This window comes from Numenius arquata, chromosome 1 (assembly GCF_964106895.1).
Source record: "Numenius arquata chromosome 1, bNumArq3.hap1.1, whole genome shotgun sequence".
Classification (NCBI taxonomy): domain Eukaryota; kingdom Metazoa; phylum Chordata; class Aves; order Charadriiformes; family Scolopacidae; genus Numenius; species Numenius arquata.
In genome coordinates, this window is record NC_133576.1 from 109,112,931 (window position 1) to 109,140,451 (window position 27,521).

Consider the following 27,521-nt stretch of genomic DNA (forward strand, 5'->3'; position numbering starts at 1 on the left):
GGTTAAAGCTTCTATTTGGAGTTGATGGGAGTATCCGCACCAAAACAAGAACTGCAGCCTGATTCGGTTTTGCTTTTTGCTTTTCTCTGTGCCATAGATAAAAACTGTTTTAGAGATATTTACTCAGGGATGTTTTCTTTAAATCATCGAGGCTGTCTAGAATCAGTTTGTTCTTTCTCGATAGAAACAACTCAGCTGCCCTGCAGAACAAAGGGTTAGTGTGCCTACAGATAGCTTTGAACATCACATAACATTATAGCTTAGCAACACTTGGGTACGGGGAGGGGGGAAACACCGGCAGAACACACTTGAATCAAATGGCTGTCTTCTCTCCATGAATCTGTGCTTTGAGGCTCGCTCTCAGTTGCCTCTTGGAAAAAGGTTTCCCCTTTAAACGTTTGCAGCTCAGAGCAGGAAAGGGAAAGCTCTCCGCGCATCTCTGTGTGCTGCAACGTGCATTCCCCAGCATGGGTGGGAGCGAGCACTTACCTTGGGCTGGAGAGGAGGTCCCATCTTTGTCAAGATGTATTTTTCACTTTACAGGTAGATGTATCCTGCTTTGCCTGATTAGCAGGGAAAAGTCAGATTATTATTCTGTAAATTGTGGTGCTCTATATCTAAATATTTTTTTCTTACTGCTCCCACTGTCTCTAAGGCTGTTTATCAATACTGTAGAGTCATCACTATAATATTTTATTAGTTGATAACTGAATCTAGTAGAAATAAATGCACTTCTTTTTTACTTGCTGTTCTCCTTGCCAGGGTATCCCTAGCACTGATACGCTAATTTTTTTCTGCTGCTGTATGTGATATATTAAGCAGATATTATTCATTAGATTTGATTTATCAGGAATTAGTCATGGTTTTAATTTTAACTCTTTGATGCCTTTGATTCAGTCAAGGAGATTTCAATCAGTTTCTAATTTTTAGACATTTAGACTTTTTTCAAAATTAACTCATTTCACAATTATTGAATGAATAATTGAGAAAATGAAAGAACCAAATAGTTTTAAGTATGGGGGTAGGGATTTTTTTTTGCCATTATAAGAGTCTTCTGTTCAAATTTAATTTATTGTCAAGTGATGGAAAATTGAGTTAATGTGCTTAGATTGTGCATTGCTACAGTGTTGAACCATTTTAGTGAGCTCTTAAACCCTAAGAGAATGATTTCTGTGGTGCTTTCATCCTAACACAGTGATCTTGAAATACTTTGAAGCTGAACTAGGAATGTCCTGACACAAGTAAGCAGAGATTTCCAAAGAGAGATGGGATTTGTAAAAGACAGCAAATTTTTCATGGACAGCTAAGCTACATTTTAAGAGACAGCAGCTACAGAACAGTTAGTAAGTTATCTGCTCACTTAGTTTTTCATGCTCATCATCTTCTCAATATTCTGACACTTGTAGTTGAAATTTTCCACTTTTGTGAAAGAGTAAATATTCTTTGAAAGATCATGCAAAATCATTTTAGTGGTTTGTATGATAAAATATTCAAAATCGATTTGATGTGGAAAATATACTCTGTGAAGATCATGAATATTTACATTTAAACCTTTGAGACTTGAAAAAATGTAGAGCTGCTGTAAAATTTTCATCACCACAAACCCATGTAACTTTACTTTACTGCAGCTGACAGTCATCCGTAACACAAAATTGGAGGCTGGCACATCTCTGAAAATTTTCCGCTTTCTGGGCCGTACTACAAGACAACTTTTTAGAAGAGCCCTTGTACGTCATGTGCACTTGGTGATAACATATGGTATTGCAGTGCCATGTAGTTTCAGTGAGGTAGGAAGTATTTTAGTAGTTTCCTATAGCTCAGTGTTTTCTGAAGGTGTAGCTAGAAGAACTGGATTTCCTTTTCTCTGCCTTTTTTTCCGTCTTCTGGAAGATCATCCAAAAGTTCATTTTGGTAAAGTATTTCTTGCACTCAAGTCTAGAGCCTGCCTCTGTTGTGCACCAGGCACATAATAGCTGAGATGTTCCCAGTGTGTCCTGGTTCTTCTTCCTTCCCACTGGGATCAAGACAGAGCAAGTTGCTGCTGTTGCTTTCCCATGCCATGAGCGAACTGCCTCAGTTTCTGCCCTGCACAGCTGAAGCATCCTACTTGCTGATGTTGGTAGCTAGCAATCCTGAAGCAGCTGCTGCTTCACAGATTGTTAGTGTCACCTGTTTGGTGGGATTGGCCATTCAAGGGAGGAATGAAAGACATGAGGAGACAATGAAAATGCAGTGCTGGTGTCTATCAACTACACAGGAAAACAAATCCAAGGAGGAGGGGAACAGGTATCTGCCCCTCATTCTGTCCTACATGTTTGCTTTTGCAAAATAACTTTGCTTCTCCTCAACTTCAATCATTCTCCTGAACCTCCTGGTCTGGAAGCTTGAGCACACTCTGGAGCTGAGGATTCAGGACTGGAGCACACCAACAGAGAACTGTGAACAGTGGTTCAGCTTACTCATGTGTCCGAACAGCATCAGATTCACTGAGAGTCTGCCAGTTAAAATGACCCGGGTTACAGAAAACAGCTACTTTTATTTATTACAGTACAAAAGGATATAAGGATAAATTTCAGCTGTAAGAGATAGTGAATTTTTGAAGTGTATTAGGAAGCCACGCTAATGAAATCTGTTTGGGTTATTGAGGCAATTTGCTAGTCATTTAATATCATAACACAGAAAATTGGCCAGGTTGTTGGACAATTAAACCATTCAATAGCTACTATCTCACAGTGTTGGTAGCATAGACATTCTCATTCCAATAATAGCTCCAGGATGTTGATTAACAGCTATTGAAGAAAAGATCTACACACTAATTAAAATTGAAGGTTTTCAAATCAGCAAGTCTGAACAATTTGCATTCAAGAGTTTTAAAAGAGCTGTCTAAGAAACTCTGTCAACAGTTGCTGTTGATAATCTTTGAGCACTGCAGTTCTACAAGAGTGAAAAAGCAAATGCTGTGCCAGTATCTGAAAGGTGAATTGGATAGCCCAGGTATTTAAAAACTTAAAAGGGACTGTACAAAACCCAATAAACAATCTGACTTGGAAGTCAAATCAGTTAAAGATTTAGGAGAGTAATATAATGCTGTTCAATGAGGGTGAAGGGAAAATGGATTGTGCCAGAATTTTCCCCCCCCTTTTTTTGATTGCAGTTTGTTCAGCAAAGGAAGCAATGCTTTTTTCTGTTAAGTCTTTGAGGATGTCCCATTTGTCATCTTGATTAGAATATATACTGTATTAGTTTCCCTTCCATTTACCTATACAAAAATTAACTGCAGGTTTCAAACTGACAAATGTTATGCAGAGAATTATCACTAAAGTGTTGCTGTGATTTGATTCTTGGTCCTATTTATTTTAGTCAGTGATCAAGGGGATAGTTAATGTGAAGTTTGGAAATGATACAGATTGAGAATGTAGTCAATAGGGAGATACGCTGCTGATGCAGAATCATTTGGATAGTTGGTTATGTTAACATTTTAATATGGCCAAATATGAAGTTTATACGCCCAGCATCTACCCTGTAGATGGGGCTTGTACGTATGTTTGTGGGAGGGTTAGGGCAGAGGCTCTTTCCTGCGTATAATGCATCACTGACAACTAAACATGAGGTCATCGTTCTGTGCGGTGGTCAGCAAAACAAATGTAGTGTGTATCTTTGGATGCCTAAATTAGGGAGTGCCAAGCGAAGGCTGAGCGATCCCGCTCTCTAGCTGCATAGCTGCCAGGGAAGGGTGGTCTGAGAAGGGCACCACCTTCAAGGTTGCCCTTTTACTGGAAGAGAGGTGCCGCAAAATGCCTCTGGTCTGGAAGAGCAGAGCTGAGGTCTAGTGTAGGAGGGGGCTGCTCCTTGTCCAGCCATCACATCCAATAGCCTGGGAAGCTGCACAGTGGTATAAGTGGGCAGCGGGAACTACCACAGCTTCCGACTTGGACACTGGGAAGCAACAGCCCAGCTTCTACCTGCTGAAGAGCTAGAGGCACACGTGCCCATAGCATGTCCTTACTGCCCTTTCACTTTTTCCTGCTGCCTGGGAATCATATGTCTTGAGGCAGGTCTTCATCTCCTTCCCAGGTACCGCTCACAAAGAGCAGGAGCTGGTAAACTCCAGGTCCTGTCCCACATGCTGTCAAGCCTGGCTGTGAGAAACAAATGTCTCAGGAGAGACATTCATGCACTGAACTTTCTCAGGCCAGTAAGAATGATTAAGAAGCTGAAAAATAGGCCTAATGGAAGATTCAAGAAAACATGATTTATTTTTATTAGGCTTGATAAATGTGGAGAGTACATAAGTGCTTGGATGGGCAGAAATGCTTTGATAGCAGGCTCTTCAACTTCGCAGTCAATGGTCTAACAAGACTCAGCGGCTGAAAATCGGAGCTGGGTGCAGTCAGAGTAGAAAACTAGGACATTAAAATCTCCAAGCCAGTCTATCTCTCTCAAAAAAAACCCCACCAAAGTCCAAACCCTATCAGACCATCTCCTGCACAATTTCAGTAAATTTCCTCAGTGCCTGTTTATTAGGATTGCCTTAAGCCTTTTACCCACATTCTGTTCATTTGATGGTGATTGTCAGCAGAATTTGAAGCTGGAATCAGTGTCTCCCCAGCATATCTCCCTGTCATCTCACTGAAAGAGGCAACAGTTGAAATTCCTTTTTGAATTGGCACCAGTGCATTTAGGCAGGGAGGTCAGGGTGAGCACTTCAGATGTGTTTTTATTGCAGCTCTGGTCCTACAAGTGTAGACAGACTCAAGTCTCTGAACTTGAGTTTGGCGAATGAGGCTGCGAAGGGAGTAAAAACTGTGTTCCCCAACTTGCGTCCAAGAGGTTTGCTTGCATCTTTGCAGATTTATTCCGCTAGACTCTCTGGATGTGTTAAAATCCCCAAGAAGGTCCAGGGAAAGAGGGACATAAACCTTGTCTTTTGGACAGTGGATGAGCTTTGACAGCAGAGTAGCTTAGCTGCAAGATGGTGTTCTTGGCGACTGCGGCCTGCCTTGTACTGTGAAGCGACTGGAACATTAAAAGCCAAATCCGAATCGGTGGTAATTAATAGAGGGTATTAGCCAAGACATCAAAGATGAGGTATTACTAGGAATAAGCGTGTTTAATTGGCGGGTTCATTGGTGTGGGGGAGCTGTCTCTTTCACTGATTTTCATTCTTAAAACTTAAGAATAATTTGAAAATTGTGCGAGGTGCTGAGGGATTGATAGCGGCATGTCAGTCTTCTGACAGCTGGGCTGGATGGCTCAGATGAGTATAGGCTAGTTGGCCTTGAACCTGTACCATAGAAACTAGTGGAAAAATTGCTATGGAATTCTTGAGGTAGAAAAGATCAGAAATAAAATGAACGCTGACGAACATGGGTTTATATCAAGGTTTTCTGGTCAAATAAACCTAACTTTTTTTTATTTTGGAGATTGTGAGTTTGATAAAGTAACAGCATGTTTGCAGCCTGCTTCGCATTTTGTATTGCACATAATTTAGAATCTTGTGATATTCTGATTTATGTCAAATGAAAAAAAAAAAAAAGCAAGCACAGAACAAGATTAAAAACTGGCTGACAGTTATCAGAAAGTAATTATCAGTAGGAAGCCACTCAGGTTGTAATTTGAAGGGCTTCCTTCAGGATTAGCGAGAGGAACAGTAGTAAGTGAGAATCACTGCTAATAAAATGTGTCGTGATTGACACAAATGCTGGTCAGACAGTGAATAACTACGACAGGACTGTCACGGTGTGACCGGGATCACTTAATTCACAGAGTCTGTTTAAAGACAATGCATTTTAACCAAGCCAAAGGCAATTATACACCTAGGAACACGGAACGCAGAGCACACGGGTAAAATGCGAGGCTTAGAAAAGACTCAAAATAGATATCTTAGTGGTATAATAGCCAGTCAGCTCCATCAACCCCCAGAGCTTGATTTTCACAGACAAATTGATCCTAACCCAGTTTTAGCCTTCTAAATATGAAGCACAGTCATGAGACACAGACATACACAACCCCACAAAAAAACCCCAAAACCACCACTAGTGCAGGGCAGATCATTGAATCCTAAGAGATGGGACCACTTTTCTTCCGAGAGTCTCCCTTCCCCCCTCTCTCAGCTGAATTCAGAGATTCTGCTGAACAACCTTGAGATGGTTGAAGTGAGGTGAGAGATATTCCAGCTCCTGTATCTGTTATTTTACCTCCATATATGTTTTTTTAAGACCAGTACAATAGTGTTACGTCTATTTTCTAGTCTTCGTATTCTTAACAACATCGTTTCAAGATTGAACAAGGTGCAGATAAGAGACCCAAAACTGCTTTAAGTGTGGCATCCATGCCTTGTGGTGAGATAATGCATGAACTTGACTTCGTTTATTGAAAAGATGATTTAGATGTGACTTGATTACAATGTATAAGTACTTTCAAAGGGAGAAAACACCAGGTACTAAAAGGCTGTTTAGCATAGTATAGAAAGTCATAAGAAGAACCAACTGCTAGAAGCTGAAGGCAAATTCATATTAAAAATTAACCAGTAAAATTAGCACCGCTTTAGCCACAAATAAATTACTAGGTTCTGTACAGAAAAATAGGATAAAATTTATCTGTCTGTGATACACAGGAGGTCAGGCAAATTTGCCAAGTTGTCTCTCCTGACCATAAACCTTAGGAAACTGTAAAACCAGAAGTGTTCTAATAGAATTTCTCTTTGTTTCATTCAAAACTACCTGGAAAAGTATGGCATTCTTATTCCTTTCAAGGATTTACTTTAAATCAAACCAAGAAATTTTAGATTAAATCATTTTAAAATACATGGTGTCAAAGTAATCGCTCTCTGCATTATTCAGGAAGAGCAGACTTAGATTTCCAGATGTAATAATATTTCAATCTATAAGGCAATGGAAAAGTTAGAGGGATCTCAAGAGTGCCTTGTGTTACTTGGCATCAATACTTCTAAGTGTTTCTGTTATCTTCTGTGACATTGCCAGTTGAAGGTGACGGTGACAGTGTAGTACCCTACACCAAAAGCAAGACAAGGCTCTCTGTTGGAAGGATGTTTTAAATAGCCAGAGCTAATCAAGCCATTAAAGCTAAGAAACTCATCCTTCCTTGTTACGCAAAGCTGTGTCCAGAGGTGTGTGTTTTACAGATATTGCACTGGCGATGCCCAAAGAAGATGGTCCCTGCTGGTGTTGAAGGCCAGGCTGGATGGGGCTTTGAGCAACTTGGTCTAGTGGGAGATGTCCCTGCCCGTGGCAGGGGAGTTGGAACTTGATGATCTTTAAGGTCCCTTTCCAACCCAAACCGTTCTATGATTCTAAGTTTCCACGCATACATACATTGCGCTAGAACTTTGTGGTAGAGAAGCAGGTGTTTTCTCACCACCGCTTCTCTCTTCCTTTCTGCATCCAATTGCTTTTAATTTTTAGGCTTTAGCACTGTTACAGAGTAGGCTGGTCCAATTGCACCGCTGTTAGCCATCGTCGCTTTAGGCAAAAAGGTGTTCACATTGGATTGCAAAGTGACTCTGTTACAGAGATGAATGTACAGAGAGCAGTATTAACTAAAATGTAGTATGTGATCTCCCAGATTACTAACTGCAAGTTTTTATGTCTTTTCCCCGAGTGTTAGCATATGTAGTATTATTACTTTATTGCATTATGTTCCTTTAGCGAACATTTTTTTTTATTCTAATAAGATGAAAGTGAGTTACTCTTTTTCTGAGGATAGGAATAAAATCAGCTCTCATTTTATCTTCCACTAATTTTGGATACTTTGATGATCGGGTTCTCTTTGAAGATTATTTTTTTCATGGTCACTGACTGTATTCAGTGCACATTTCTAGAAAATAGTTACTAGGTAAGGTAAGTGCAACAATATAGGAAAGGAGGACCAGCCAGTTACCATCTCTTATTTAATATTTGGTCTTTATGATTCATTCTTAATACGTAAACCATCTGATAGCAAAATAAGGAAGTCTAGGGGATATCAGCTGTACAAGCATGTTTTTCCTGCTTTTTCCTTCAGTGTCTAAATAGCAGAGATTTTAGAACTTACAATCACATTATATTTACTGAATGCTGAATTAGTGAAAAATAATTCAAATGTTGACCTTGTTAGTGAATCTTATTTTAATGTCCAGTTTTGCTTTGGTTTTTTTTCATTCTAGATAAACTTTCCTTGGAAGGAATAGTGGTGCAACGTGCTGAATGCAGACCTGCAGCTAGTGAAAATTATATGAAACTGAAAAGGTAGGAGTGCTCTGTCTATCTGGATATGCGATATCTGACTTTGATGCTTTTATTATTGCCTAACTAGGGATGGATGACTTCAGTATCACCATGGTTTTATGTAGGATTTATACAGGATCGAAACTGTTCTTGCTTTTGGGGTAGATTTACTGTAGGGAACGAATGTACCTTCCCTACCCTTGTACCTCCCTCTGGTATTGTCTGGTGGGATGAGGTAGACTTCTGTGTTCCATCGTGTGCAAAGCTCCCACTAGAGCACACATTGTGCCTCTTCATACCTGAACTTATGAATGTCTGGCTGTATTCAGATGTGATTAAAGCTGAATTTCCTCAGGACTTAAAGGATTACATTGGTCTGGTCAGGACACGCTTCTTGAGTATAGGTTTCTGTGTGGATTGTCCAAATTTAATTCCACTTAATACTATGCCATGCTAGATGAAGAGGACCTCTGAAAACATATTTAAAATGCCCAAAATAAGAAAGAGTTCAGGGAGAACTGCTAGACCTAAACTGGCATGCTTGCCAGAAATGGCAATGGCTGAAAATGTCAGAAGTGGCATGGAAAACACAAGACAAACATATAACTGAATCATTTAGTGACTTCCGAAAATTTAATCGGATACATCTAGAATTTACCATGTGATTCGTATATCATATGGGTAATTAACTTGATCATGTTCTCTAGCAATAAATCAGATTTGGAATTGAATTTTGCATTATATTAAATAGATATTTATATATTATAAGCATGTGGGTTTTAATTAAATCACCCTTTTATATTGTGAGTTCATTGTAAATAGAGAAATGCAAAGCAGGAAATTTCAGGAAGAGACTCGTTCATGACTAGTTTTAGAATCGTAAAAAGAAATGCAGAAAAGGCAAGGTCATGTTTTCCCCCAATTCCTGATCTGTTTTCTATGTATCATATACTACATTTACAGTATCTTATATTTTATTAACCTTCTCTGTCATCTAAACTGCTCCAGTATTTCCCTGTTGTGTTCAATTAATTCTGAGACTTTATGTTCTAGCTGTTGGCAAATCTGTACCATAAGTTTGCTCATGTACAGTGAACTACTTCATTTCAGGCTCTGTTCTGTGATTGCTGTCATGATTTTTGTCATCAGTGTGAAATGGAGTATGAAGCAAATGTAATGTTACTAGAAAAGGACTCATTTCGATCTGGCAATTTTAAATATATAGAAGATAGTCTGTGGGATGTATTTGCTTCATAATTGTTTTAATCACAGGTTGCCTGATCCAAGTGCTTTTTTGAATTTTGTACACAGTCTTCTATTAGTTGATCAGATAAGCTTCTTCTGGTAAGGCCACAGCAGGAGACCAAAACAAAACTGATAGCTTTAATGACATACTACCCAAACTTTGAATTTTTCAGCATTCTACTTTCTGTCACACCCGCATCCATGCAGCCTCTCCTGGTCTTTGATTTTTGTCATGTTCAATTCCTATAGGAGCAACAAAGATAAAAACATGAAGACAGGTTTTATGTTTGGAAGCAGTGGCAGCTGAAAACTGATGGTACCTTTGTGTTTTCTTTCCTGTAGAAAAATTGTCAGGCTGTGCATGCCTAGTTTCTAACTTTCCATGTTGTTAAAGAATTTTTGCCTTTTACTAAAAAAGTTAAAAAAAAAAAAATCTTATCTGGTGGCAATCAGCATGAGATTTAGCAGATCTAGCAGTCACAGCCTCAGAAGAAATTGGTTTGTGTCCAAATACCGTCTCTGGTATTTGACTAGTAGGATCTAACTTTCCACTCCCTTTACTCTCTCCCACCCTCAACATGCTGCAGTCTGTATTTGTGCTTAAAAAAAGTGACAGGATTGAAGATAAGCCACATAAGTTATAGAACTGTGTTATATTAAACCATTTTTATTCACTTTTCTATTTACTATTGTGCTTTACATGAGAGAGACTCTCCAAAGGTGGAATTGATAATATTGATAAAACAGCAAGTCTGTTGTGTAGGCTTTAAGTGCTACAATAGTAAATTGATCCGGGAAGGAAATAAAATTAAAAGATAGATGCAGTTACTTCAAACTTCCCCATCCCTGGAAGTGTTTAAGGCCAGGCTGGATGGGGCTTTGAGCAACCTGGTCTAGTGGGAGGTGTCCCTGCCCATGGCAGGGGCGTTGGAACTCGATGATCTTTAAGGTCCTTCCAACTCTACCCATTCTATGATTCTACGATCTAGAAAATGAAGTTAAGCTGCACGCTCCAATGAACTGTAATCATTGGTTTTCTGAGAGCTGGCAGTGACCAAAAGGGATTATATACCTCCCTGGTATTAAATGTATATATGGATCCCCTCTATTTTGCCCTCTGTATCTAGGTCAAGGAAATTGGCTGATGAGTGTGTGGCATTTGATTTCCATGCTGCTCTGTAGGTGGGAGATGTGTGTGACGTGTGGGTTTAAGGGGGGTTAATGAAAGCACACAATTTGGTGACACATATGGGTGAAAGCATTGTCAAATGCAGCAGATGGAAGGGAGGTTTTTTCCCCAAGGAACAACCTTTGATTATGGGAAAGGTGTAGATGGCTGATGTTCAGAATGCTTTGAATACAAGCTACAAATATGTGACTAGGGATAACTAGTCAGAAAGGTAAAACAAAGGTTGTGTGACCTTGGTATTTTCCATTTTGGAAGTTTTGTTGGTAGATTTATTTATTTATTTCCATTTTCCTGAAATTGAAGTTCTAGAAGGGGAACAAATACTGTGAGACACCTGCTATTCTGCACTACTAAAGCTTCATACTATTGAATTTCCTAGAATTTTTTTATTAACAATGTATTTGTTCTTTGTAACACCTTAATGATTAGTTATACATTTGCAGTTACTGCTGGCGATGCTATTGCGGCTAGCTGGAAAATAATATGTGGTTTCCAAGCACCTGTCCTAATTTCTGTCTTGTGGGAGTGAATCTCATGGTCTCACTTAAAAATATTTGGACTGCGTGGTGAAAAAAGCCAGGCAGACTCTGTTCCCAACTGTGGACAGTTTTACTGTGTGGTAGTCACAGAAGATTCTGTCCCTACGCTATTCTTTCTGGTTGATACTTCCTTTCTTGCCCTTATCAAGCCTGTAGGACATAGGGAGACAGTGGGGTATGAACTGTAGTAGCAGAGGGTGTGTGTCACAGATGGGGTTACACACAAGCCGCATTGTATGGAGGACACTATGTTTGCACCGGTCTTGTGCCCTTGTCATGCATGTCACCTTGGGTAGGTGGTCTTTTCCTTCTGCCAGGCTGCCCTGGGTGAGCTCTGCATCCATGCCAGCCGGTCCCACTCAAACTAGATTATTTTCTTGATCTCACTGTTGTCAGTTTTCCACCATAAGGAAGAGGTATTATCTGTCCCTTAATTTTGTCTTTCTGAGGCTTAAAATTTATTATTTCCATTACCTTCTTTCCATGGTCCCAAGTGCTTAATCTCCTTGGGGTTAATGACTCCTCAGAGAGGTCCTTCAAGAGGCTACTCTGCACAGAGGACAGCACACAGGGAGAGAGGAGTCCCCCAAACATTCAGGATCCCCTGAGGCTCCAAGTGACTTGACAGTAGATGAGAATAAGATTTTGATACTCTGAAGGGCTTTTGCTATGCACAAAAGAGAGAAAAAGTGGGAACTGACATGCACTCCCATCTCATATTCTCCCTGCCAAATTACCTGTTTTCATCCTTGCACTGGTTTTCACATTTGTTCCGTTCTTCCCTCTGACCATAGAGGGAATTCCCCAATTTTTTTCTCAGTCCCCCTTTTACATTTCTTTTTACTTCTCTTTCTCCATTTCCTCACAGAAATAATTTATTTTATCTTTTTTTTTTTTTCCCCAAAAAAATAATTTTAACACATCTCAAACTGTATTTCTTTTTGAGGAAAAGTTGAGAAGAAAAAAACATCATCTCTGGGTCATTAATCTCTCTTCTGCGAAGCTCTGATTCGAACTGACGTTGTCAAGCTGAGTAGCTAAAACAAAGTCTCCAGGACTGCCAAGGTCTTTTGCAACAGGGTGGCTGGGCACCAGGCTCACAGGTCTCAGAGTAGGTTTTGGAAGAACATGCAAAGTGCATCTCAGGCAGTTGTTGAATGCAGTGTTTGATGATGCTTCCCCAACAGTAGTAATGGATGGCAGGCAAAAACCGGGATAAAATCAGAGCCCTTGTTTCATTCTCAAATGCGCTGGTGAAAAGCTGATCGCCTTTTGAAATGGATTTTGGGAGACTTTTGATTCAACAATTCATATCTGAATTACTGAACACTCCCAAACTGTACACCAAATAAAAACAATAAAAAAGTAAAAAAAAAAAAAAAAAAAAGGAGTCCTAGGATTACAGAAAGCTTCGAAGAGCTGACATTTAACACTGCAGTGAGGCTGGTAATCCCTATAATTCTCCTAAGTAACTTAAAAATACATCTTGAAGTACTGTTAGTGAAAAGGGTAGTTGCCAACGTGGCAGCCTGTAACAAGGCTGCAAGAATTTTGTATATCTTCTTCCTTTTCCTTTTAAGAGTTTTCTACAGAAAGCGTGATGAAAGTTCTTAGAAACTGGGGGAAACATGCATGATAGGCTTTTAGGAGAAATGACTTGAAAAACATTCTAGAATAATTAATGAACTTCCACATCCGAAAAGTCGCATTTCTTTACAACCATATTACAGAGGCCGCTAGACAGAGTCCTGACACTTGGTGGTCTAGGCCAAGCAAGTGAAGTTTAATTAGTGCAGACGAGTTGCTCATCTCTAAAATACTGCGAGAGTATTGACTGACTGACAGTTCAGTATATTGCTGAAAATGAGCATTATGCCAGGGTTTTTTTGCCAAATGCTCCCTACTAGCAAAAGAAAATGAATAATTTGACCAGCATGCCACTTCATATATATTCTTGTAGGTATGCTTAGTTGGCTATGAATTCCCCTTCAAAATAAATACGTATGAATACATCTGTGCAATTTTCACAAAAGCTGACATGATGCACAAATGCTGTTGAGTTTGTTTGAAGTGGGAGGCCATTTTTATGCAAAGCTGAGATTGCATCTGTCTGTCAGTCAATGCAACCTTGATTTTTCAAGTACTGAAGATCAATTTCTTTGTCTTGAAGTAAAATTCAGCAAAATACAAAAATGCATTCCCTAGGATGTTTTGAGTAACACATCATTAAGTACAAATTTATTTCTTTTTTCATGTGCTAAAATATTTCCAATCGCATTTTTTCCTGGAGAATGATGTGCAATTTGTAGAAAATTATCTAATAATCATGTTCATAAGGGTTAAGCTGTACCGTTGGGAGATGTATTTTATATTTCCCTTATGTTCCTGGACACCCACCAGTTTTTACAAATCAAGCAAATACCATTCTACGTGTGAACAATTGGACTGCAAAGTAGCAAGCACACTAATACTTAAGTTCCTTTGTGCATTTTTTGTCCATTTTTCACGTTTTGTGAATAGAATAATGGAGAGGAGAGAGTAAGAAAAATAAAGTTAACGTGAGATGAGTTCAGCAGCCCAGAGGAGTAGTTGTTTCAGAGGTTGGGAGAGTTGCTTTTGTTGGTTTGCTACATATTTCTTTGTGATCTTAGGCTCTTTTCTCTGTCTTTCATCCTTTCCATTTTGTCTGTCGTCTTTTACTGTTCTTACAAATGCTGTTCTGAGACTGGATTTTAATAGGTCTTTTATATTGCCGTGCTTTTTTGTTCAGTGATATGAAAAGGACCTAATTTCGGTCACTGCTTCCAGCCATTATAATAATGCTAATAAATAAGGAATAACCTACTCTTCATAATGCAGCAGATATTTTATCATGTTTCTCTTAACCTTCTGCATCCATCTGCAGGTTTATCATATCCTTTTTCCCTATTGTTGTCTTCAGCTTCTGGTAGCCAAGTGTATCTTGCTAATTTACGGGCTAATTTACGGGGAGTAGTGAAAAAAAAGAAGAAAGAAAAAAAAAAAGAGGCATGAAACATTTTTTTTTTTCTTATACTTTCTAGCGTATGAATCATATTAGTTATGGAAAACTGATGCTTTCTTAAATTTTGGGAGAAAGGGTTGATCGGATCGTCAGATGTCAGTTTCCTTCCTTTTGCAAATGCCTGCAGACAGAAGATGAAAAAAATAGGCTTCCTTGTTGGCTGACTTAGCATTCTCCTTTTGCCTTACCTTAAAGTGGCTTTGCTACAGTGTGGCATCAAATTTGCCTTCTTTCCATCTTTTAAGTAAATCATTTAAATCATAAATCAATAAATCATAATAAAGCATTTCCAGGTGACAGGCACAGAATCATGGAATGATTGAGGTGAGAAGGGACCTCTGGAGGTCGTGTGGTCCAACCCCTGTGCTCAAGCAGGGCCCCCTAGAGCTGGTTGCCCAGGACCGTGTCCAGACACTCCTGCAATTCTATGGAATTAAAATCATGTGATAAGATGCTTCTGGGATGCTCTTGTGCTTCTTCATAGTGGTCATACAGAATGTATTCTCTGCCTTTTGGAAAGGCGCATTGTTGAGAGGAGCCTAGCACGAAGGTTGTTTTCAGAAAGAAAAGAGATGCTTAGGGATGTGTATTTAAGAAAGGTTTATGGCAAATATTACATGGATTTTTCCTTATTCCCTGGGGAAGGAAATCAATAGTTGTCATTGAAGAGTTCCCATTGTCCTGTTTCTTTAACATGGAGTTAATGAAACAGTGTTCCTCTTCTGCTGGTTGCACTGCTCCTTTTCCCCTGCTATCAGAGGCGCTGCATTTAAGAACATATCTAGTTTGCCTTTTTGGTAATTAGCCAAAAAGCATCCATTTCCTTTTAATCTGCTGAAAGGGGCGAGGCTAAAAATAGTCACCCTGGAATATGTTCAGGCTCCAGTCATAGCCAGCTTCTTCAGGATGAAAAAAGCCTTATTCAGTACTGGTGCTCAGCACCAGAAGTTCTGGGTACTTGTATTTTCAGTAAACCTAAATGTCAGTGGCATAGATTCCTTCTCTTGAAACCAAAGTCTTTGGCGTCGTACAGTGCTGGAGGTCTTTTTACCTTGCTGCTACCAGGGCTACAATAAGAGATGTCTCTTCTGCTAAGGTGCTTTCCACATTTCAATGAGGGACTTGTTTAGTACTTAGGGACATCCTTTCCTGTCCTCAGGGCAGCACCAATTCCTTCTTTTCATCTTATTTTCCATCTGTAGTATGAAAGTCACACTATAATTGATGAAAATCACTGAAAGAGAGTGCAGTTTTAACTGTCATGACGTATCACAGAATCACAGAATTGTCAGGGTTGGAAGGGACCGTTGGAGATCATCTAGTCCAGCCCCCCTGCCAAAGCAGATTTACCTAGAGCAGGTTGCACAGGAACATGTCTAGGCAGGTTTTGAATATCTCCAGAGAAGGAGACTCCCCAACCTCCCTGGGCAACCGGTTCCAGTGCTCTGTCACCCTCGAAGTAAAGAAGTTTTTCCTCATGTTGAGGTGGAATTTCCTGTGTTCCAGTTTGTGCCTGTTGCCCCTTGTCCTGTGACCGGGCACCACTGAGAAGAGTCTGGTCCCATCCTCTTGACACCCACCCTTTAGATATTTATAAGCATTGATGAGACCCCCTCTCAGTCTTCTCTTCGCCAGGCTGAACAGACCCAGGTCTTTCAGCATTTCAGGAGACTTATCCTGTGTTACTAGACACACTCACCTTCTGTTCTTTTCGTTTACCATCATGCTTGATCCTGTCAGGGAAGGTGGGATTGCTAGCTGGTATACGAAAGCCATTTCTTCATTGGTGTTAGAATCTGGATGTAAATCTCTGCTGTCTCTGTTGCAGAGCAGAGCTCACTGAAGCTCACGGATCTCTTCCTAGCCACCATGCCAGATGCTATAGTCATGCTGAGTACTGCCGGTGTTCTGGGTTCTGCAAAACTGCTTTGGCAACTACCAGGCTGACAAGCTCAAATTTACACAATATGTAGAATGTCAGCACCACAGCACATCTTCTATTTTTAAGCAACTTTGTTCACATACTACTGATGATATTTGCAATTTGTGAGAGATCAGTCGACTAGTATCGTCCAACAGTTACTCTGCTGCCAAGGAGCTCCAAAAATTGTATGATATCACTGAGTACTAGAAGTTATCCTACTGCAAAATTGAAGATTAAAATTGCCAGGTAGCAAGCTCTGTTGGTGATGTATTCATATCCCGGCTTATTAAAATATTCCTGAAATTCTTGACGCTGCAAGAAGACATTAAAACAATGGCCTGAAGGGTGACAGAGAACATGTGTCCATCCAAATAGCACTTGTTGCTTGGAATGTCACCAGGTTCAAACAAGTTCTTAGTTGACAAACCATCCATCCTCTGCTTCTGATTCTTTTTTTGCGGGAGTGTCTGTCTCTAGGGCTTCAATGCTTCTCAGACTAGGGTTCTCTGTGATCAGTGGGGGACTTAATTCCTCAAGACATGGCAAAATTCCAGTGGGAGCTTAACTCCTAGAGTGCCACGGGACCAGCTACACCACAGGGGAAGCAGACAGAGGTATCTCCCATGGTCCTCTCTCAATGGAAAAGATCCCAATTTTAGAAATTAGTCACAGAATTACATTTTATGGCAGAATCTTTCATTCTCTAAATACCTCAGATATTCATACAAGACACTGCATCCGTCAGTTAGTACTCAGACACGATGCTGAAATATTTTCCAAAAGAGAGTATATTGTGCAGCCACCTGCTAATGCATGTGTCTGGGACATTTTTAAAATGGCTTGGGAGTTGAATTTAAATGAACACCATAAAATGAGAAAGAATAGTAAGTTACTTTTTTGAGAGATATAATGTAAAATCCTTTGAATTTCAGTCATGTAGAATACTTAAACTCACTTTTTCCTCCCTTGACTTATCTGGATAGAGAAAATGAGACTGCCAGTGTCAGAGACCAACAAATTATACTTAAGTTGCAAATACAGTGAAGGAACTTTAAAACCCTGGGGGTTTTATTTACATTTCAAATCAAGTGCAAATCATTTTCAGCAATATTTTTCACAAAAGCTCTTCTACAGAATTACTTTCCACAGCTTGAAAGAAGCAGAAATGAATACAAAGGACACTGCCTAAAACATTTCTTACATACATTCATGTGCACACACAAATTTAACAATACTGTCGAAACTATGGTTTTCAAATTCTTTGTATTTTTCATGCCTGCATTTAAATACAGACACATCTGCTTATGGCCTTAAGAGAAATATAGGCTGCTATTTTAATTCTGTTACCGTTGCAAGACCAACACGACTGTGAGAGAACAAGATGGTTTCTCTTTGAAATGGGATTTTTATCAACAGAATGTGAGTTAAATGTCAGTGCTAGTGATGTGCAAATCATGAAAGTATTCCTTCCTTTTGAGTCTGCATTCAGTTTTAAATTTGCAAGTTGCTTTGTGCTTTTCAATGAAATACATTTCTTAAGTGAACTTTGTAGACAATAATCATGCGATCCCTGGGGTTTCTCTTTATGATCGATGATGATGTCTCTGCTAAGCTGTTGCCTCCTTTGTTTGCAGTTAGTGGTTTTGGCTGGGATTTAATCATTGTCAGTTCAGTATCTGCAGTGCTCTACTGAAAATTTTGCACTACACGCTAAGCCAGTAACATCAGCAGGACCTAACACAAATGCATCTGCACTGGTAGAGTATTATACATCTGCCGTAAGTATTTTTGTTGTATAGTACAGTGTCCAGGTGAAACCATTGTAGGGCTGATGTGTGTTATCCATACCTGAAGTTGGCATGAGAAGGTTTTTCTGGGATAACCTTGTACCTTGAATGCTGTGATGTACCCCGACAGGAAAGCATGAGTGTTGCGGACTCGGTGTTGCTCAGTTCCTTCCCTTCCTGCTGCCCATGGTAGAAAGCTGGAACTGAGCAGTTTTCTGACAACTACCTGTCATAGTTAATGTTTAGGATCAGTGTTCATAATTTTTAGTTAGCTCTTGTATCATATGGTTGTCTTTTGTAGCATGCATATATATATACACATAATAGCATGCAAGATCCTGCACCTGGGTCAAGGTAATCGTCAGTGTCAATACAGGCGGGGGGATGAAGGGATTAAGAGCAGCCCTGCGGAGAAGGCCTTGGGGGTACTGCTGGATGAAAAGCTGGACATGAACTGACAATGTGTGCTCGCAGCCCAGAAGCCAACCATATTCTGGGGTGCAGTGTGGCCAGCATGTCAAGGGAGGTGAATCTCCCCTTTGCTCTGCTCTGGTGAGACCCCACCTGGAGTACTGTGTCCAGCTCTAGAGCCTTCAGCACAGGAAAGACACGGACCTGTTGGAACAGGTCCAGCGGAGGGCCATGAAGATGATCAGAGGGCTGGAGCACCTCTGCTATGAAGACAGGCTGAGAGAGATGGGCTTGTTCAGCCTGGAGAAGAGCAGGCTCCGGAGAGACCTTATAGCCCCTTCCAGGACTTAAAGGGGGCTAATAAGAAAGATAGAGAGACTTTATACCAAGGCCTGTAGTGACAGGACAAGGGGCAATAGTTTTAAACCAAAAGAGGGGAGATTTAGATTAGATAGGAAGAAATTCTTTACTGTGAGGGTGGTGAGACGCTGGAACAGGTTGCCCTGAGAAGTTGTGGATGTTCCATCTCTGGAAGTGTTCAAGGCCAGGCTGGATGGGGCTTTGAGCAACCTGCTCTAGTGGGAGGTGTCCCTGCCCATGGCAGGGGGGTTGGAACTAGGTGATCTTTTAAGGTTGCTTCCAACCCAAACCATTCTGTGCATCTATGAAAGTAATACGTGGATATAAGGCTGGACTATCAGTTTCATGCCTAAGGCAAGGAAATGACTCCTGCCCATGCAGCGAAGGCAGAAATGCCATATTGCACAGGAGTTGTGAAGATCTGTTTTGCCTTGAAGGCAATTGTTTCAGGTGACTGCTCTGTGCTTCCCCAGTGCTTCACAAAAAGCCTGAAATGTCCAAATACAAAGTTAAAATGCGTGGTGCGGCACCTGGGAGTTGTCAGCTCCTCATGTTTCAGGTGCCTGCAAGCCAGGAGTTTGGAAGCAAGGTGTAGCATAAAGTGAAACTGAGAGAAATTGATTATATGCTGGTAGTTGAAACGGAAGTTTCAAATAGAGTGTAATTAATATAACAAAGCCACTAAACAGAAATAGCATTTAAAAAAAAGAGAAGTGTGCTCATCTTCACCCAACTTTGTGACACACCTAAATGCTGATAATGTTCTGCACTAAAAGTGATTCTGAATTAATATCCTGTTGATATCTGTGTATATCATATCAGTATGTACTGATCTATGTCACCTGCCCTATCAAAAATTCTTTCTTTTTTTTTTTACCTTTGGGATCCACTGTCATTACTAAGGTGTTGTGATGTATTTATCTAAAGCCATTTCTAGTTGCGCCATGTCTGAACAATTTAGAAACCACTGTGTGCGCAGACCAGGACTTACACTTACAAGGCGGAGGAAGGCAGTAGTGAAACCTGTGGTGGGAGACTTACTGAAGTTGGGATGTTTTGGAGGAGAGACTGATTTTTTTTCACTTGCTTGCTCTCGGTGTGTCTCTTTTTCCATCCCCCACTTTCACTTCTGCTGGTGATGCTGGATGAGAGCATCCAGCACAGTTATCTCACTCAGACTTTCCGTGTGCTGGATGTTCCTAGTGTTGTCAAGCACTGATGAAGATTTGCTGATAAGAGTTCAGGGTGGCCAGAAAGGGCTTGGATTAAATTGCAAGTGAGTTTGTCCAGGGGTCATCTTCGTCAGCAGTTTTAAAATACAGAGCAATTTAATTCTGTGCTCAACTCGTACAATGTATTCTATTGACAATTTACATTTGATTTTACAAATAACTAATGCCAGAGATAGCAAACTTCCAACTTTATTGTATTAGGCCAACTATCCTGGCAGGCGCTTCACAGAATTCGTTCTGCTGCAAGTCCAAAAAGACCTGCCATAAATTAACAGGTACAGCACTATCTCACAGATCCTGGACACACTGAAACAGTAATGGAGGGAAGTGGTAGTCATGGTTGGACTAGATGATCTTAAAGGTCCCTTACAACCTGGACAGTTCTATGATTCCAAGTGTGAACAGACTGGGTCCTAACTGAAGTTAATGCCAATGAAGTATCTACGTTCGGTCTTCAAATACTTCAGTATTTTTGCAGGAATATCTGGCTAGCCTCTTTTTTAATGCTAGTGGCAGAATCAGGAGGAACTGTACCCTGAGACTTGTAATACAGATTTGAATTACTGTCCTGCTGTTCCCTCAGATTGTGTGTATGCGCTTGAGTGCTGACTGAGACCTTGCCAAGGAGGAAGATAAAGAAGAAATAGTAATGAATTAGGAAAAGAAACAGCTCACCAAAGAGCTTTCCTCTGCTCCTTCTGCTCTTGGACTGTATTCAATTCTGAGGCTTTGTGCAGCGCTCCCATTAACCGGCATAGGGAAGTTTGGGATTTTACAGGGTTCATGTCTGTGAGTAACATAAGGCTCTGGTTTCGTGATTCCAGTCTGCAGACGGTGGAGACACGTGGGCTTCTGTCCTTCTGCAGAATTGGTTGAACCATGTTAACTCAGGTCAGAATGAGTTCGGAGTGTGACAACAGCTTTAAGATGAAGAATCTAAATGTTAAAAAAAAAACAGGCTAACGCAAGTCCTTAACTTCTCACGAACCCAGGCTCTTGTTAATCCTTAGACCATCACAATGCAACCGCTTCAGTTTTAAAAGCAGAGGGAGGTTAAAAAAATCACTTGCAAAATCGTTTTGATAAAAAATAAAACACCTAAACCTACATTTAGTTGGGGCTAGAAGCAATGCGACACGCATTCTGGTGGCTAAGCTTATTTTTAAAATTTCCTGTGTCATACCTGAAAGAAGGAAAAGAAAGGATCCCAGCTCTCCAACAGTGTTAACTATAGCTGTTTCGGAGGTTAAAGAAAGCCCTATGTTCAAAACCTGTTACAAGGGTGCACATTATCTATATCATAGTTCACTCCATTTTTTTCTAACTGGAAAACAGACAGGAGAAATGGGAGCACAAAAATATCCATGGCCAGATTTCTTTATGTAAAAAAAAAAAAGGGAAGAAAATCCCAGCTTTCTGGAATGTGTTTTGAATTGAGAAGTCATCTTGAAAGAGAAATTTCAGTGTATGTGAGTGTAGGCGGGAGTATAAAAATGTGGGATAAAAATAGCTGACTACATGGAAATCAACACTGATATGTGGATGCTTACCTGGAGATGTTACGTGATAATATCTGAGAGAGAAATATATGTTAGGTCTGGATTTATATAATAGTTTTCAAAATGGAAAAAAAAAAAAAAAAACCACAAATAATTTCCAAATTATATTTCAAATAATCATTTTATATGGTTTAGTGATGGGTTTTGTCAGTGTTAGGTTGATGGTTGTACTCTATGACCTGAAAGGTCCCTCCCAACCTAGACAATTCTATGATTCAACTCAAACATTGGCTCCTGTTCTCACCTTTGGGAACTACTTAGAAAAATCAAGATAATTTAACTACTTTGCAGTCAGTGACACATGTTGAAAAGGGACTCAACAAAGAGTTCCTACTTTTCAAGGACTTCCTCAGAAAGAAAATGCAGGGAATAAGTACTCCATCCTAAAAGTCTGAAGCTGTGATCAAAATGCTTAGAGCACTAGGAAATAGCTATATTGCAGAAATGACCTTTAGCTGACAAGAGGTTAATTGATCAAAATCATGATTTTTCAAAATAAGTGAGTGTTTTTGTAGGCTCTAATAAAGCACAACTATGGACACAGCAAACAGAATTTTCAGGCAGTCTTTTTGGTATCAGAAGCAAAAGATATGTTTTGTAGATTAACAAAATGTATAACTTCATGAGGCTAATTTGTTTATACTGTTTAAAATGAACTGCCCTTCAAGTGGGTATTGGTAAACCAACTGAGAAAACCATTGGTACTTTTATTCAGCACTATTTAGAGATTCTCTTACTGTACCTAATGTCTTCAAGAAAAACACATTTCAGATGTTCTCTTAAGTGTCAGTTGGTCTTTGTTATTATCAGCATGATGCAGGAGCAGCATCTGTCTATGGGAATGCAATTTATGATAAAATAGAGCTAATTAAATCCTTGGAGGATTTATATTCATGCATGCTGTGAAAATGAATCATACAAATATTTCCTATTAAATTGTAGCAGAGTTAAAGCATCTGTTTTAATTTCTAACTGTGTGCACCTAAACTCTTTTTCCCCGTCTTTCTACTACAAATATAAAGTAATATGAAATACACTTTATGACTGCAATACCAACCAGGAGAGATACTCAGGATAACTTGGAGAGAAACACCTACAGCATTTATGCTGCCGCATAATGGAGTGGGAGTAATGGTGTAGGCTTTATAAATTGACGCCTAAATCACCCAATCTGAGTAGGTTATTAAAACTGGTTTTAATGCTATTTCTATTTTTAAACTCTTTTTAGCACTTTCTTTTGTATGAGGAGACAAATATCCAATGTAGTATCCACTCTATGGGGGAAAATGCTTCCCACAAACTGTACCAGTTTGTGATAACTTAGCAAGGGCAAAGCTAGCAAATAGTTCTTCCAGATTTGAACTGTTTTATTACAATCATACACAGATATATCCTCCCCTTCTTTATCCTGAACTCTTAGAGTTGCTTGGTGTGACACAGAAAGAATTATCAATTATGCATCCCTTTCCTATTTTTTTTAAATCTCAAAGGTCCCTTCCAACCAAGAAGATTCTGAGATTCTGTGATTCTGTGAATGTTACTTGGATATTAGTTTGTACTCTGCAGAGGATGTTTATTGTATAGCATTTAGATTTTTAATTTTTTTATTTCAGTAAGTTGTTTGTAAGGGACATGCTAGTCTAGTAAATGATACATGTTGGCTGTAGCGTTCATACGCTGATTTTTGTTCCTAAGCATGCCAAAGAACCAGTGCTTGTGGAAAATGAGCTGTGGTTTTGTGTATTCGATGATGTATATTAGTTGCTGCATAACCTGCGCCTGTGTAATCAAATTTGTCAGAACATAGATTGGAATATGGGAATTATTTGGTTTAATTGCTTTATAGGCTCTTATATCCTAAGAAGTTGTTTTCTATTACACTCTATTTCCTTTCTATAAATGTGCATAGTACAACTGAAAAAGAGGTTTCACGTGCTTTAATTACCTACGCATATCATTTGTGGAAGTCTAGAAACTGACACAATGGAGGATAAGATAAAGTTTTGGGGAAATAAATAGGAATGTATTTTCATCTTCTGTGTATATACTGGGACTTCTGCTGTATGGAGCAAAGTAAGGTTGGTGAAAGCTGCTTGAAAAGCAGCTGCTTGGCATAATCAGAGTGCAGTTGTTCGTCTAAATTGATGAGAGAGAAGCAAATAAATCATTAACTGATCTATTGACGTTATTTTCCAACAAAGATTTCAAACAGATAAAATAAGCATTTCTTTTAATAAAAGTTTAAAAAAATATTGTCAAACAGTTACGTAAGGAATCACACATAAAGTGTTACCAGCTTTAGTGAATCTAAGCCAGTATGTTTTAGCTACAAATACATAAGTCAGGAAATAAAATGGCATACATATTTTACTTGTGGTTTTACTTCTCTGAAAGGGTCAGTAAATTCAAATGGGTTTATACACCTCAGGGACGTCTTGGTCCCTGAACATCTGGGTGATGAGGCTGGAACAAGGCCCTTGAAAACAATATCCTTTCTTGTAGAGGAATACAACCAAATTAAACGTATGTAATTAGTGATGTGTTCCAATCTGTACATGAGCAGCTGTATGATTGGTGCTGTGTAAATATTACAGAGATAAACATGAGTAATGAAAATCGGGAAGTGCCTAATTATGCATGAAGTAATTTGGAGTTACGTAGATTATGGGCAGATCCATTTCAGAAACTAATGAGTGAAGTGCAAGTGTCCTATGTGTCATCCGGAGGAGATGAAGAGAATTTATAAGTGTATTTGCCCAGATGTCACATATACCATTATTTTAATAAAAGAATAAACATAGAGTTCAAGTCTGAGATTTTGCAAAGTAGAAGTAACACTTGGTAGAGATGTCCAAAACTTGCTAGAAAGCAAGCGCGTGTTCAGAAAGACCTATGCCCTTTTTGGAAGCACGGAAAACATGTCATTACACAGCCAGCTTTGATTATTATGGGCCTTTTAATGTATTTGCATGTCTATATAAAAAGTGACGTAGGTACAAGACATTTATCTGGCAAAATTCAAAAGGCAAAAATGAAACGACGTTTTGGATTCATGACACACTACACCAACCAGGTGGTTACTAGGAGCTTTTAGGGCCCGATCCTGAAATCCTATCAAATCAAAGAGAAAGACTTGAATCAGGTGCAGCAGGTATTAAATCCAGCCCTTTAATGGTGGTGCAGAATCCTGTCTTAGCTATATTTTGTGGTCATATAATACTTGGTTTGCTTTTTTTAATTTTTTTTTTTCCACTGGTCTGTCTCTACTATGTAAGCAAAGAAAGATACTGCTGTAACGGTGGGGTTTTTTTTTTTCCTGAAACAAAATGCAAGGTGTAGGCCACCCATTCTGTAACACTGCCTCCAGAATGATTAAACATTGCTTTGTCGCCCGAGTGCTCTTTGAGTAACCTGGCTTCTCACACTGGCTTGACAGTTGCATCTCTTTTCTTCATTAATCACTATGAACACAAGCAAGTTCCCTGGACTCGGTTACTGTCTGAATAAAATAAATTGAACCTGGCTTTGTCTTCGGTTTTGAGTGTGAATTGAAAGTCCCCTGTGAAAGGAATTGAGGCTAAAAAGGGTCATCTGCTCTGAGCTCTCAGGAACAAGGTAATTAGCCCACGCTTTCTTTTTACCTTCTATTAAGATAAATCAGTGGTTTTCGTTCAAAATATAGGCATCCACCTAGCTTCAAAAAAATAATGTATTGCCTTGTTTTTGTTCAGAATGTTTCTTAAAGAAAAAAAAATGTTGAAGGTTTGGCAAGATGCAGAAGTACTTCCAGTTCATTGCAATATTAATAAAGGAGGAAAAGAAAGTCAGATTTAGAGGATTTAGCTATACAAAAGCCGGCTGACAAGAGAATCATCTTGTTCAGACATAGCTTCTGGCTGCAGTAGATAGGAGCCTTTTGGAAACAACTCTGTCAAAGTAAATGACTCAAAACGAGCAGCTAGTAGCCCATCTCCAAGGCAAGTAAAGCTGTAGACATTTATTTTTTTTAAGTAAACAAGATTACAAGGAAAGAAATACTTGACTCCATCAACAGTTTCTGTTCCTTATTGAAATAGCCTCGAGGATGCCTTGTTTGGACTTCTGGATGGAGATTAAAGTGCAATAGCAGCTTCCCTATCTCCACCTGCAAATGGATGTGTTTCTCCTAAGGACCCCTAGTATACGAACAAAATTCTGTCTGATGTCCCTAATCTCCTGTGTGAAGTACAGAAAATTATTATCTTACAATGGCCATCTGTTGGCCTTTTCTATTTGTTGGTTATCTTTTTTCCTCCAAATTGTGCCTTTACTGCTTTTTGAAGAAACCCTATTTTATTTACATAATTGTGGCTTCTCGGTTATTTAAAGAACTCTTCCAAGAAACCTCCCAAATTTCTGTAATGTTTCTGTCTACATTTTCATTCTTCTTTTTCTCTAGCTTTAGGAGATGGGCCTATCTACATGTATGTACAGATCCATAGGGTTCCCTGCTTAAGACTGACCTCATCAGGTCATGACTATGTCAGTTTATCCTACCTAAGTGTAGTAACTCCCAAATTTATTTATTTATTTATTAATTACTTAATTTTTGGTTCTTTCAGTTCTTTTCTGTCATGGGTGTAAACACCCAGCTTTGTCATGGATAGAATCATAGAATTGTCCAGGTTGGAAAGGACCTTTAAGATCATCTAGTCCAACCTAACTCTGATAAAAACCATCACTAAACCATGTCTCTAATCACTATGTCAACCCATCTTTTAAATACCTCCAGGGATGGTGCCTCCACCACTTCCCCCTGGCAGCCCATTTCAATGCTTAATAACCCTTTCAGTGTAAAAATTTTTCCTAAAATCGTGTCCCGTCTTGAACAAGTAATTTAATTTTTCTGCAGTTTCATTGGCCAGCAAGAATAAATGTTTCACTGTTTTCCTCTTCTGCCTGTTTTTGGCTTAACTATTTAGCTTGAATGTTATTCCAAAGTGGTACCTCTGCATTTATTCGCATGCTTGGGGCATGGCCTGGTGGGGTTTGTTAAGACTCTGTGTAATATACCTGTATCCAAGGGTCATGAAAGGAGTTGCGTTTTAGATGGTTGGTTTTGTGCCGTGTTTTCGAGCGGGGAAATAGATGGATGAAGAAGCTGACCAGTCCAAATTTGGGGAGTGAACTGATGGTGTCCTTCTGCGTGTCCTCCCAGAAATTCTGTAGCAATGGTCACTTCCCAGTTTCAGGCAAAAACACCAGGTTGATCTTATTTTCCTTTGTCTACATGGGTTACATGAGATGCTTCTTCCCTTCAAGACTCTGAAGTCAAAAGCCTTGCTTTTGAAATAATACTTACTTGACTCAGAAAGTTTTCCTTTCAATTTTTCTTCTCTCTCTTAGACTTATTTCCAACAGTAAGATTGCAACAATATATGCCTTTGTGTCTTTGTATTGGATCTCATCCTTCTGTTAAAAGATACCTTTGAGCAGAAGCTAATTAAATCTACCACACATTTGGAATGACATTATTTTTTTTTTTTCTCATCTACTGTAGCTGTTCATGACATTTGATTACTGACCCTGTAATTAACATTTCTCAGGACTGTCATTTCAAGTGAGTGAGAAGAAATCACAACAGCGTCTGATGTTTTCTCTTTCTGGTTTGTCAGTTTTATTGAGCTGGAGCGAGCTCTTAGCACATCCAAACCTTCATCTATTTCTTACAGACCTGCATGTAGCTATGCTGTAGTTACGAAGGAGAGATTCTGTGTCTGCTCCCTTTTGATATGCGGTGGAGGACAAAGCTCATGCCTTGAAGTGCTCAAAGGAAAGGAGGAATGCAGAGTCTCTTTTCAGTTTTCCTGCCAAATCCAGCACGTTATGCTTGTCCTGTGATACACATAACATGTTCTATAACACGTTCTATGCCTGAATTTAAGACTGTCTCTTCTGGGTCCGAGCAAAAACTGTCTCACCAAATGTCACAAAAAGTCACCAGAAATGGGTGGCTTAGAGAAGACTA

General features: G+C 39.4%; 1 protein-coding gene across 2 annotated transcripts in view; it reads left to right on the forward strand.

Annotated features, from left to right (window-relative positions):
• Positions 1 to 27,521, forward strand: part of GTF2F2 (general transcription factor IIF subunit 2) — a 92,794-nt gene that overhangs the window by 32,846 nt on the left and 32,427 nt on the right. For both annotated transcript variants that reach the window (XM_074148368.1, XM_074148375.1), the window contains one exon: positions 8,165 to 8,246. In XM_074148368.1, the coding sequence (XP_074004469.1) occupies positions 8,165 to 8,246 (82 nt within the window). The remainder of the gene's footprint in view (positions 1 to 8,164; positions 8,247 to 27,521) is intronic.